This window comes from Gavia stellata, chromosome 4, assembly GCF_030936135.1.
Source record: "Gavia stellata isolate bGavSte3 chromosome 4, bGavSte3.hap2, whole genome shotgun sequence".
In the NCBI taxonomy this organism is placed as follows: domain Eukaryota; kingdom Metazoa; phylum Chordata; class Aves; order Gaviiformes; family Gaviidae; genus Gavia; species Gavia stellata.
Window position 1 is genome coordinate 69,875,160 of NC_082597.1, and position 13,701 is coordinate 69,888,860.

Genomic DNA, 13,701 nt, shown 5'->3' on the forward strand with positions numbered 1-13,701 from the left:
CACGGGGGCGGGTCCTTGCGCGCGGCAGACTGCCATCTGGTGGCCGGGAGTGGGTCTTGTCTGCCGTCCCCTTCGTGACTGGAGGCGGGGCCTCCGCCGCCTTTCCTGCCGGGGGCAGCCCCGGCGCGGCCGGCCGGCGGGGCGGGCTGCCCTCGCGCCTCCCTCCGGTGGCAGAGGCGGCAGCGGCCGTTGAAGCCGAGCCGAAGTGAGGCAGCCGGACCCGCCCGGCTCTCCCGGCCTGCTGCCGCGCGGGTGGTGAGCCTCGGGGGGGACAGGCTGGGACGTCAGAGTTCAGCCTAAGAGTTCAGGGGCGCAGCGTGCAGGAGGCGAAGTCACCTTCCGCTTGCGCGTAGTGCTTTTCAGGCCTCGGCGCGAATACCGTGTTCCGTTTCAAAACGAGCAGAGCTACTTCCAAGAACTGCTGTGATGTGTTTAACTTGCATCAGGGAGAAACTGAACTTGGAGAGAAGCGTGCTCAGAAGGCCCTCGAGTAGGTTTCTTTTGGCGGTGCTTTGGGTTCCCCATCACAAGAAGCGTTGGTATTTCAAGGTCGCTTTCAGCTGTCAATTGTATAAAGCCGTGAAATGCTATTTATGAAATCTCACTGTTTTTCCAGGTTTGGACTGGCAGGGAGAGATGAAACTGGCTTCTTTACCCGCACCTGAGATGCGGGGTAGGGTTAAGGAGCAGGAAGAGAAAAGCGGAAGCATGCAGCAAGCAGCTGGCCGAGGGAAGGACGGCCTCGCAGCAGGGAGGCCGAGGTCAGGCTGTCGGCAGGGTGGAGGTGGCTTCCTGGCTTGCGGGAAGTCTTGTGGTGGGCCCCTCAGGCTGGTTGTACTTTTATGATTAACTGCTATGGCACCAGCATTTCATTGTAGGAATATATGGTGGGGATTCAAAGCCTTATTATCATTTTCTGTCATTTTGTGATGTAGAAATGTTCAGGCCCATTTTCAAATGACGTGCTGATTCTTCAGAAGTTCTGTTACTGCTTCCATTGTTTTCTTTATGGCAAAATTTAAAGCAATCTTCAATAACCTATAACAGTATTTGTTTATGCTAGCTGGCAGGAAGTGTCTATTTCCATTCTGCAGGTACATTTACCAGAAAAAAATAGGACTGTTCCCCACAAATCAGCGTCAAATGTGGTATTTGTCATATCCATGCTTCTTCCTGGCTTGTTTCCATTTCGCTAATTTTTACTGTGCCTTTTTTTCTAGATGAAAAAGCTTATTATAAAAATATGTATCTAACTTTTGTATTTTTTCATATTGCAATTGTTACCATGCAGGGAATCAACTCGTATTTGGGTGCTTGAGAACACTTTACCATTATCGCAGGCACAATCTAAATAATACTGAAGCGGTCGGGACTACGTCCAGAGTGGCTTTCTCTCCTCCGCCCCAGGTGCGGTTACCCCCCAGCCTCAGGGGCAGCTTTCTGACGGGGACTCTGACCCAGCTAACCCACACCTGCAGTCGTGTGAACCGGCTTAGGGCCGCGGAAACTAACTGCCATCCGTTCTTTTCCTCAAAATCGCTGAGGAAGACGCGAAGGGGTTAATACGCGCTAATTTTCCGGTTGCGCTTCCCCTTTGTACGTGTGCCTTTGAGCGCGCGAAACCCGCTCAGGCCGGCGCCCGCCCCGGGAGAGGGGCTTCCCTCCCCGCCTTCTTGCGCTCCGGTGCCCACCGCTGAGCTCCGGTGCCCGGGCCCCGCCGGGCGGGCCGTGCCCGCTGCCACGGCGGAAGCGCCGGCCGCGCCGCTCCGCTCCGCTTCTTCCCGCCCCCTCGGGGAGTCACGTGGCGGGAGGGGCGTCCTGTCGGGCCCCGCCCCGGGGCGCGGGCCGTGACGCGGGACACAAACCGCGGTGACGTGCTGCCCCCTCCGCTGTCCCCTCCTCCCCGCCCCTCCATCATGGCGGCGGCGGCGGCGGCAAATTAGGGCAGAGCTCGCACCGCCTCGCGCGCGCGCGCGCGCCCACCACCCCCGGCGGACCGACCCGGAGCAGCGCCGCTCCTCGCCCGGCCTGCCCGCCCCCCCCTCCTCCTCCTCCCCGCCCCCTCCGCGCCCCGCGGCGCTCGCAGGTGAGGAAGGGGGTGGGAGGGGGCGGGCGGGCGGTTTATTTATTTATTTATTTATTTCCCCCCCGCGCCCCCGCCGGCCGAGAGTTGGGTGGGGAGAGCGGGCACGAGGACGGCGCCGCCGTTGGGCAGCTCGGCGGCCGCGCGCGCGCACCTCCCCCCCCCCGCGCTGTCTGTGAGGGGAGGGGGGAGCCGGCCGCTCTCCGCGGGGTCGGTGGCCGGAGAACTTCCCCGCGGGGGCGGGGCGCGGCGGGGCCACGCCCCTCGGCCGCCGTTACCCCCCCCCGCCCCGCCGTGACTGCGGCTGAAGGACGCGTCCCTTCGGCCCGCCGCGCCCGGGCCAGCAGGGAGGGCCAGCGGCGGTGCCCTCAGCGCGTCCCTCCCCGGCGGGTTGCGGGGCGGTCGCCGCCCTGGAGCGGGTGGCCGGGCAGCGCCTCGCGGTGTGGGAGAAGGGGCAGTGCCCCCTCCGCCCGCCGGCAGCTCCTGAAGGGCGGCGGCAAGGAGAGGCGGCGGCTCCTCCGCTGCAGGGGCTGCGGCCTGCCCGCGCCTGCCGCTGGGGCGCGTGGGCTGTGACTCCCGCGCGGACCCCGCCGTCTGACTCATCAGGCTTCTTGCTCCTTGCCGTTTCTGCCCAGATACAAATATCTCATTCATCGCCGTAGTGACTGAGTAGCTTACGCTGCACTCCCGCAGGCTGCTCGTCGGCTCCGGCTCTGCGTTTGTCTGGTGCTGTTGAAACTTAGAGCGAGCCCAGGGCTTCTGCCTTACCTGCCTGTTCCCTCGTTCACTTTCAAATCCAAATAGCGCTGGGCAAGTTAAGAAAGAAAGTGAATGAAAGCTTGTTAATGAAAGCTGGGTTTGTAATGATTTAATATTGTGGTAAGATGGTTTAAAGCTGGAAAAGATTGAAAACCTTTATAGCAGATAACTCATGTAGTTTTTGTGTTTCTTCCTAAAAAAAAGAATTAAACCGTTTGCCTAGAATGCTCGCTTAATTACATTTCCCTCTAAGGTCAACTAAAACCACTGCCCAGATAAATGACTATCATATTTTCCAGTATTTCTATCCATTAAGTGCCACTAGAGGATCAGTAATGGATGCAATATTGATTCATTTCCAGTAGAACTGACATGCTTGAACTCAGTAGTTCTCAGTTTATTAAAAACAATCTCCTAGTAATAGCATCATATTTTGTTGGAAAAGAACTCTGAAGAATTTATCTTCCAACTTGATCGCAATCGGGTGCTTTGGAAAGTCCTACCTATTACGTGTTTTCAGAGTCAAACTGCTGCAAGGGTAAACTAGTCCACACATGCAAGTCTCATCCAAAATCCCCACGCAAGCCTTCTGGTAAGGTTGCAGAGCGCTTGAATGTTTTCCATTTTGTTCATACGGGGTGTGGTTTTGTAGACCTGCAACTCCTTGAAATTCGGTACATTTGGATAAAAAGCATCATGTAAATGTAAGGCTGGAGATGAGAATGTGAACTGAGAGGGGTTGCCTGTTGCAGAGATTGGTATCAGGAGGATGACCCAAACCTGTCCTAAAAATGATTTGAACTCCAGTGCTACGGTTTTGTTGCCTCGCTAAATCTCCCTGTCCGTGCTTGGGTGAACACTTGCTGACTGAGACCACACATGCTTTGAAATAATTCCTCACCAGCAAGAACTCTTCTGCTAGAGCGGCGGTCTAGGATGATTAAGTTTGTAGCCGGTAAGTGAGGCTTGGTAACCTGGCCTGTAGGTGGGAGCTGCACCCAGCCCTAGATTGACTCCGTTTTCAAGTGGGACTTGACTACAGTCATGGTGGTGGTGTTATTTGTAAAAAGAAGGCGGTCTGTGACTGCGCTGTTGTTTCTGGACCTGTGTTTTTAGTGCATTACAAATCGGTAGTGATATTGATCACCTACTGTTTTGTTTATAAACATGCAGCAAAATACTTCCTAAGGCTACAGCTCTAAATGCAAAAGCCAAGTCCCAGACCTGCGACAGTCGAATAGATGCACAGTAGATCTTGGTGGCAGCTGGTGAATTGTTCTTACGGGCAGTATAATGCTGTTACGTTTTGGCTTTTGAATGATGCACAGTGAACGCAGCTTGATGCACGCTAGGACTTTGCAGGTAAGGACTAAAACATAGCAGAGCCTCATCGCTAGGGGATTATATTCACTGTATTCATTGGTAGACCTACGTTGCCCGTTATCTAATGTGTAACTCTTCTGTGGATTAGGATGTGACAGATTGCGTGAGGAAACGTCAGTCTGACTGGAACTCCTGTTCTCAGGTCTGTTGAGCAGCTCAGCCCACGTGAAACAAGTGACAGCAGGGTCGGAGGAGTAACAAGCTAAGTAAGCTTCAACAGGTGTAGCTTTTTATTCTCCCAGGGGTGCAGGAATTGAGAAGGGTGAAGTTTTTTGTAGGGAGTAACTGGTAATAATTTTGATCTCTTTAGCTTTTTAAGAGGCAATATTCTTACAGTGAATCTGTTACACCAGAAGTAACCCTCTTGCCTTTGCTTTGAGGCTTACATAGTCTGTATAATACTTTAGCTCCTCTGCTCCATTACATCTTCCATAAAAGGCTTTGTCTTACTCTCTTAAACAGTTTCTGGACTCTTTTCCATTTTGCTCCTGTAGTGAAAGCTCTCCTTCCTCTGATCTGGTCTCTCAAGCTGCGTGTCCTTTTTTAATCCTACTCATTCCTGAAAAGTAGCATTTGCTGAGATATTTACAGTATCTGAGTCAATATTTCTCTGTTTCTTTTTGTAAACAAAAACAGTCATTCACAATTCAAAATGAGTAATTCAGTTTCTGTGCTGTGGTCTTCTCTGAAAGGAAGAGCAGTGATTCTGAAGTGCATTTCCAGTCTGACATTCTTTTATGTGACGCTGAAGGTACTTCTTCCATTCAAGTTCTTAAGTCTCCCTTCTCATTTCGGTATAAAACTACCTCTCAGAATATATCGACCACAGTGATTACCTTTTTTCATCCAAAGCTTTTTTGTTCTTCATTCTTTTCCCAGGGAAACATTAACCACTATTGAAATAAGCTGTGGTCTGATTAGGCCTCACTGTTGCACATGGATCACTGTGCTGGTATGGAGTCTCATGCTTGTTTTGATCAACTGGTTTTTTTCTTTCATTTTCTGTGTTGATTTGGAATTATTTTTTGAAGAATAATCTTTGTTATATATTCAGACTTGTTCTTTGATCCACAGCATAGTGTGTGGATGTCTCTGGATGATCTGTCAGACTGATTCTTTCAGGACAGGTCAGTTCAGGTTGTCTGGAAGGTCTCCCACTCACTGTCCAGGTGTTGCGAGAAGCGTGTTGGTTTCAGGACTGTGGATCTCTACTGAACAAACCAGAACTGAAATGTGCTTGGGAGCTTTTGCTTTTTGGTGAATGGCATCTTTCACACCTGGTGTTGTGAACATGTGATGTGATGATGGCACCTGGGGATCTGGTCTGAAGAGCAGATCTATTGTTAAAGGATCCTGAAGTCCTCTGAGCAGTTATTTTTTCAAAATTTCCCTGCTTTATGAAAGTCTCAGTTTATGGAAGTGGCTGAAGGGTAACTGTATATTGTGCAAAAGCTGTGCTTATCCTCTGCTGTAACTTCTGGCATTTCTGAAGCATGATACCATTGCCTGTAGAGCACGCTGGGATGGAAGAGTCAACATAAATGTAGGATTACTACTCCAAGGGAAAAGGGATGGGTGTTGATTCAAAGTTTCGACATTGGTTCCTTCCTGTATAAATCACTACTTCAGTTCAAGCCATAGCAAAGACGCAACCGAATCTTTCTGGTAAAGGATTTCAGGCATTTTGAAATACATGGCAAGAGGCAGGGCTTCCAGAGTCTTTGTGAAAGAGTCCTCTTCTGTTTTCAATACTGAATGAGTTTCAGAAACTAGAGTTGCTAAAGATTAAAGAAAGAACGCTTAGTCAATTTTACACCAACTCTTTCCCTTTTGCAGCTTTTAGTTTGACGGATAAATTTTTCTTTGCCAAGCTACCTACTCACACAGTAACCATGCCACAGCACAGTTATAGTTCTGTTTATCCTTAATAACAAGTTGTACTGCTATTAATCTGAATTCCTTTCCAGGGAGGAGGGGGCTTAGAACTTAGCCCAGACATCTTGCATAGCTAGACAGGGCAATGCTTTTCTTTTGCTTGCTCTGTTTTTTATTTTTAATCTTGAGGCGTCATTTGCAGATTGTGCTTTGGTTTGGGAACCTGGTTCTTTCTCTTAGTCTCAAGGCATTTCCAGTGTAATCAGGAATCCTCTTGAGACGTTCCAACTTCTGTTCCCTGTATATAGCATTTTTCTCATGCTAACTGCTTTAAACCTTAAACTTGGTTTAAAGTTTTCTTTTAAATGTAACTGCAGTCTCACACCAGTAAATTGTCTCGCTCCTTCAGTGTCTGTTAGGTAGCTGTTCTGTAGCATGAACTTTTTTGCGTGCCTTTCATTTAGACATCTATTCTGATGGCCAAGAATGGGCCAACACTTGTTTGGAAATGAGTCTTTGAAGTGATGGAGAACTTAATTTTGAGAGTTCATCTTAAAGCCCTGAATATTATTACTTGATTCATCAAGTTCGCACATTGGAAGTAGTTATCCAGACTGTTCCTAATATAAAGAGCTAAAACATGTTGATTAATCTGAAACTTCCTTTCAGTCTGTTGGATGGCGTTTTCCCCACTTCCATGTTATTTTCTGAGATTTTTTTTTTTTAACCTTGTCCTTTATGGCTGTTTTTAATTTCTCTCTACCTTAGCTTCTCCTGCTGGTCTTATTTGGATGTTTGAAAAGAGACAAAACAATTAGAGTAAAACAGGGAAGTTCTTTGGCCAGATGTTGTCGTTAGGTATGGATTTCCGTTTTATAAGTATTAATGTCTGTGTGAGAAATCCAGGACACACAACCATCTGTTCTTCCAATCCCTACAATGAATGTGGAATTTCCTCTGTTGACCATATGTTTTCCATTGTTGTTGGAACAGTAAAATGAATTTGAGGCAATTGTGGTCACTTTTTCTGCATTAAAATTTTTAAGCATCATAATGGAATATCTGAGAAAGCAGAGAATCAGGAAAATACTCATCGGAGGCTTAGGGGAAGAGAGACCCCTCGGAACCTGTCTTTTTACCTCAAATTGTAGTTAACTAAGTCTTCAGAATCCCTTAAAACCTCTTTGCATGAATACATGTGTATTTTTGTGTGTGGTCAAGTTGGGAGGCATTAGGAGGCGGACACATGGTGAGGAACTATTCAATTTGCTTTAATGTGAGAGCACATATGCCAAGCAGGAGTGAGAAATGCCACTGCTGGCAGCAGGTAGGCAGGATGCTGGACTGGGGGGCAGTTGGTTTTGCTCTGCACGGTTCTTATTAAAATAGGAATGCATAGGGTATCAGGGCAAAAACCTGGATATTACTTCACGATTGTTACATAATTCCTTGTTATGTGTGAGTTGATGACCTATTGCAGCCTTATAAAAAAACAAACAAAACACTATTCTTTCCTTACAGTCTTCCTCAGTTACGCAGAGAAAACCCTACGTGCCCCATAAGAGCACTGCCGCATTGCAAGCCAACCCGATGGCGTCCTCTACTGCTGTGCCTGTAGGATTTCACTATGAAACAAAATACGTAGTTCTCAGCTACCTGGGACTTTTATCACAAGAGAAGCCACAGGAGCATCCCCCTCCTTCAAGTCAAGGTAATATTTGCATATTCATCTGTACGTATTTACATATGCAACTGTTCTTGCAATTAGTTCTTCAACTGTTTGTGCATGGGTGCAGAATGTTAGCCTGATGTTTAGTGTAATGCATCTCTTATTTTATTCATTTAAAATAGTGGGAAGAGATGCTGATGGAAACAAAGCTGTTTGTATTTAAATTACTGTTTTAATTTGAGCTATGCCAGGGCTGATTGGTGTTTATGAAGCAAACAAGTGGTTTTAGCAGCTGTCTTCAGGTTAGGAGGGATGAATATATATTATCTTCATTGAGCCATCTTGAGAATTTGAGCCCATGATTGCTTTTTTTGGGAGGCAGATGGAAGTAAGCAGGATGAGGTGGTGTTTGCTGGCATAAACTCTAAGCGGTGACTTGAGCAGTCTCATGTGCTAAATAGTTTTGCCCTATTATGTTATCGCTTCTGTTGTTGTCAGTCAGTGGTAGTGCAGGGATGTGAGGCTTAACCTGGCCTATGCTGCATCTATTAATTTATTTATTTTTAAGAAGTGAAGGACTGCATGGGGTCAGATGGAGTCAGATGTTTCTTCCAGAACAGGTTTATGCATATAGGAGGTTAAATAAATAAATAGGAGGCAGAATAAAAAAAATTTGATAGATTGTGTTTCACATAAGCATAGGTAGTAAAACTTTTATGGTGGCAAGCACTTAAACAATGTTGTTTGTCAAAATTGTTTTGGTGGCTTGTGAGTTCTTAGTGACGTTTCAGTCACTACTGGTTCCTGTGATTCAGGACTTGCTCTGATGAAAGGCGTATTAAAGCAACAAAGAAACCCCCATTCTTCAGAATCTTTTTTTCTTGAACAAGTGTTTAAGAATGCATACTCTGCCATTTACTGAACTTACCTGTCATGAAATGAGCAATTCCTAAAAAGAAAAGATAGCATCAAAGATATGACAGAAGTAATTTTATCAGTTTGGCATTAAAGCATATAGCATATACTGGTTATATTATACATAGTTTATAAAATTAAACTTAGTATATTTAAGGTATGTATATTATTTCTACTTTGACTGCATCTGTGGTCTATGAAAGGAGAGGCACCTTAGTTCCAAGATGCTGTTTCATAGAATCCCTTATTGAAAAATGTGCCTATTTTAGGAATTCTGAATATCCCATCTGGGATAACTGGGCTGTAACTGGAAATGTATTGAGTACATATAAAGCTACAATGTGGAAGAGTCTGTTTGTTCTGAAAATGCAAGATTCAGAAAGGAAACTATTAGTCTTAAAGCTTTTTTAAAATAATGTGGCTGTAGTTACCTTTGAAATACTTGAAAATTGAGGGGAAACCTTTCAACTGATTTTTATTACTGAAACCTCTTAAGAAATATTTGAATTAAGTATAAAGAGGAAACTACAAATGCTTCAATAAAAATTTTGTAGTCAGTTAAGAGGACTTCCAAGCTCCTGAGTAAAGATAACTGTTAAGTCTACTTTTCAGATATTATTTAGATGTGTTAGTGTGTGTGACAGCAGGGTATAGTTGGATTTGCTATTAAAATACTCCAAAGCATTGATGCTTTACAAACCTGTTCTTTCAGCCCCATTGCTCTAAGCCTTCCCTTCTAAACAGGAAATTCTCCTGCATTTCCCCAAACCTCACTCCTAAAGCCAGACAGTGAACACAACTTCTCCTCCCCAGTCATCTTCCACTGAAATTAGATCTCTTTTTCAGTGGGTTTACTCCTTTCTGAACAAAGACTCTGGATAGAATAATTTTCCCTTACTTTTAATCTGCCATGTTGTTTCTCACTCTGTTTTGTATGCCTTGGATGGGCTTCAGACTGTTACTGAACTAAGTGCAAACACTTTATCCTTCTGCTTCAGGACTTTTTTCATTCTTTCCTGACTCACTTTTCCTGTTGCTTTTCTGCTTTCCATGCTTCCAACAGCTTTTATTTGTCTGACAGTTATTTTTTTTTTAAAATCCTTTCTCCTACCACTTCTTTCATTGCTTGTAAACAGTTGTTTCAGCTGCACTTCCAGGCTATGTGTGGTAAGAGCTCTGTGTTTATTTTGAAGTACTGTATGCATCTTCTTTGAACATTAAATAGTTTACATACACAGTCTGTATCTCCTTGTTGTCTGGCACATGGCTGATGCCTACTTGGGGGAGAGCTGTACCAAAGCACTCTGCTCTATATGCTCTGTATCCTCCCCTAGGGAGACAGCGAGAGAAGCAGCAGCCCATAATGGATATTACCTGCACTGTCTAATGCACTGCTGGGAGGTAGCTGGATATTACAGTAACAAGTGTGGTCTGAGAAACCTGGTTAGAACAAAAGAGACGTGAAAGCCAGTAATTGAAAATGAATAGTTGTTGTGTAGAATCCCATCATGAGGAGGAAAATTCTGGGTTTTGGTAAAGAAGGCATATGAGGGATAATAACATTACATCATGCTTGTCAGTGTGCTTTTCAAGCACTGTCATCAGCTGTTGATATGATATCTTGTCTGGTCCCAAGTTCCTTTCATTGATGATTTTTGTGGTACTTTAAAATGCTGGTCAGTAGTCTTTCTACTCTCTCTGGCTGAACACTGTTGATTTATGAATTGAGAGGATTCTGATACAAAGTACCTGTCACTTAATCTTATTTTCCTTTAATTTAGTTATTGTGCTGACAGACTTTTCATGGAAAACAAGTGAAGCAGTGATGTTTGGCTATTGCCTGATTCTATTTTAGTTGCAGAACACTTCTCTATTTTATGTGTTTCATTCATATGAGGTATTGACTCTGGTATATGGTACTTTTTCCCTTCATATATTTTTCATCGATCCAAATAAGTCCTTACTCTTTGTCTGATTTCTGTATCATGTTACTGTATAAGGGGAGTATCCTGAAAGGCTAGTTTTAGTTTGCTCTCCTAATGTTAACCTTTTCCATCTCCTTTGGTATTGGAGGGTGAGGGACTCCTCTAGAGGGCGGTTCAGAGCAGGATCCCAACTACAGCCACCTGGTATCACCCGCGGGAGGATCTTCTTCTCTCTTTCCATTGCATGTATACAGAACATGGGGAAATAAGGCACACTAGGTGTAGTTAGTATTTCTGTACCTCCCTTGAGTCTCCTTTTACAGCAGTCTCCTGGATTTCAGTGAAGTTTCAACGCTCCAGTTAAACTAGAGACTGTATCTGATGGGTCAAAAAACCTCACAAAAAAGTGATCTTTCCCAACAGGAGTGATACTATTTTATCTCTGCTAGAACTTCTAGGAGAAATTGAATGCTTTTGTCCATTCCCTTCCCTTTCCTCCTATGGTCATCTCCCACAAACCTCTGCTTTCCTGCATTTTGTGCTAGAGAGTTCTTTTTCTGATGTATGTTTTTTTGTTCCAAAAACTCAGATAAGAGTAAATCTTTAAGATGTTTCTTAGATTTCAAGTTAAAACTTCTCATTTTTTGCAGACATAATATGCTTTACAAAACTGATGGTTTTCAGAGGGATTTTAATTAGTGAGGAGAAAACTCAGACAAATTACATGGAAAATTACCTCACTGTATTTCCTTTTGAATCTCTTGGTTGGTCTTGATTTTGTTGCAAGAAAGATAGCTTTAATTACAAGAGCTAAAAACACTTCTGGCTTCAAGCAAAGAAGGCCGATCTAAGTCAACATCTGATTACTACTTTGAAATTTTTATTTAGATAGCTTCTCTTCAGTGCAGGGACTGAAGAGAGAACAATCCGCAGTATTCCAGGCTCTTGAAGAAAAGACAGTTTTATTGGACAAACCAATCTTTTAACATTACAGCTCTATAGTGTTATGTAGTTGATTTCAGTGTAGTATTCTGTAGTGGATTTCAGTGTCTCCAGAGGAAAATCCAGCCAACTTATCTGGGCAATAGTTTGAGAGATTATTCCTATTGCAGTTTTGGCAGGATAGTGATTCTGCATAGCACTCACTTCAGTTTATTTAAAGCAAAGTCCATTAGCAGTAAATTCGGTTACTTTTTGGTAGGTTTTCAGGTAGATGAATAATACAAATTGCTCAGATAAATCTGATAAAATGCACACAGTAGGATCTCATCTGTGTAAGTTCATGTGGTTTGATGCAACAGACGACTACAATTATGTAAAATGTGTGGAAGCTCTCAGTTATCTGTTCATTAGATTGTGGAGAGATGCTTTAGTATTTTTTCAGAACTCTTGTAGTATCTATAACTACTGGTTCATACAGAGAAAATAAATATCAAGTATTGGAAAACATTTCAACATTTTTCCCCCTGAAGTTCATGCTTATTGTGGAAGCTTCCAGTCTGCTGCAGCAGTTAGTACTACTTACTTTCTAAGTGAGTCAAAGTACTTTGTTTTTGTGATTCAATATATTTGTATTATAAATGCTGCTTTTGTGTTTCATCAAGGTGTAACTTTTAGTGTATTTCTGTTTTTTAATCTACTTCCCCATGGTTTGACCTCATCCCATGAGCCTGTGGCTATAATGAGGATTCTGAAGGAAAGTAGTTTTTCTGTGTTTTCCTTGACAGAATGAGAAATCTTAAATAATCCCTTAGCCCACATAGCATCTGTAAGATTTATAATCAGTGCCACTACTGCATTTAGGCATAGATTACTCAAGAGGTGAACAAGGTTTTGACAGTTTCACAGCTTCCCTGAGGTGCATGCTATCCACAGTACTTTAATCGAATTATTGTGCACAATGTTCTTTTGACCATGTATTATCTGTTTTGGAATTACTGTATGAAGTGCTGTACATGGTAAGAGATCAAGGCATTTTAGTGGTTTCCCACACACATTTCTTACAGCTGAGCAGTGTTCAACAGGGTTACTGGGAGAAATGAGGTTTATGTTTATTTGTTCACTTCCTTTGGTTAGTGCTGTTACATCTCAGGAAATGCATGTACAGATAGGCAGAGGTGGTCAGGATTCATACATTGTGGGTGAGCTCAAGCTCTTTAGTGGCCATCCCAAATCTAACAGTAGTACCTCTTTTATATGGGTTTGACTATCATGGGTTAGATACCTGTTGGTGCAAGATTTTCTGTCATCAGGTGACACTTGGACTGGCTGTTGCAGAATATCTTGTTTTTCTTCGTACTACATCCCAGTATCTTCACTTACCCTTCATAGTACCTGCTGTTGGTCTGTAGGAAATGAAGGAGTTTTTGAGGTGGTTTTAGCTTAGATGAATAACACATTCCTTAGAAACTTTCCTCTTAGGGCAAAACATACCTCCTTTGGCTGAAAAGGTACATGTTGTAGGTCAGACCAATCCAGTTCATGGGAACGAGGGAGCTACTTCCTGAACAGAGGCAAGGAAAGGGAGTTTTTGGGGTGTGACTTGGAGAAGTAACAGGTGGTCCCTCCAGGAATGTGAGCCCCCACTTAATTAAGCCTCCTCTCTGCCCACAAAAAAAATCGACTGCTAGTTGGCAATGTCTTGTCTCTTTTTCGTTCTTAATGTTTTGGACTTTTTTAGTTTCTTTAAACCATAAGAAGGCTCAGCTTAATAAAGAGTTTCTTTTAAACATTTCTCAAATCAAGGGCTACATCTATGTATGGCAGTCTGTGTTCTAGAGTTTGCTGGGGTAATGGATATACTTTTCATTAAAGGATACAGATGAATACATTTATAAAGAGATTTCATATATTTTTGTCACTTCTCAGTGCTCACATAAATTTTAGACACTTACTCATTCTCATTGTTTTAAAAAGTCTGAGATATTAAAGAAATAACTAGAATCACACTGAAAGTAAATTTTTAAGTCAATGTTGACTATACAGAAGTTAATATAGAGACCTAGGGGAACTTGAAAACAGACATAGTGGTAAATTATAAGCATGAAAGAAAAAAAAATCAGGAGCAATCTGTGACATTAAAGGCTTTCTTT

The 13,701-nt window shown here is 43.7% G+C and overlaps 1 protein-coding gene across 2 annotated transcripts in view; it reads left to right on the forward strand.

Moving 5' to 3' along the window:
- Positions 1-2,057: 2,057 nt before the first annotated feature.
- BCL2L13 (BCL2 like 13) overlaps positions 2,058-13,701 on the forward strand; it is a 41,942-nt gene continuing 30,298 nt past the window's right edge. Inside the window, exons 1-2 of one of the 2 annotated variants that reach the window (XM_059816302.1) lie at positions 2,058-2,086; positions 7,622-7,811. In XM_059816302.1, coding sequence (XP_059672285.1) covers positions 7,691-7,811 — 121 coding nt within the window. In that variant the 5' untranslated portion in view covers positions 2,058-2,086; positions 7,622-7,690. Of the gene's footprint in view, positions 2,087-3,766; positions 3,798-7,621; positions 7,812-13,701 lie in introns of those variants that run through there. The other variant, XM_059816301.1, reaches the window with a different exon arrangement.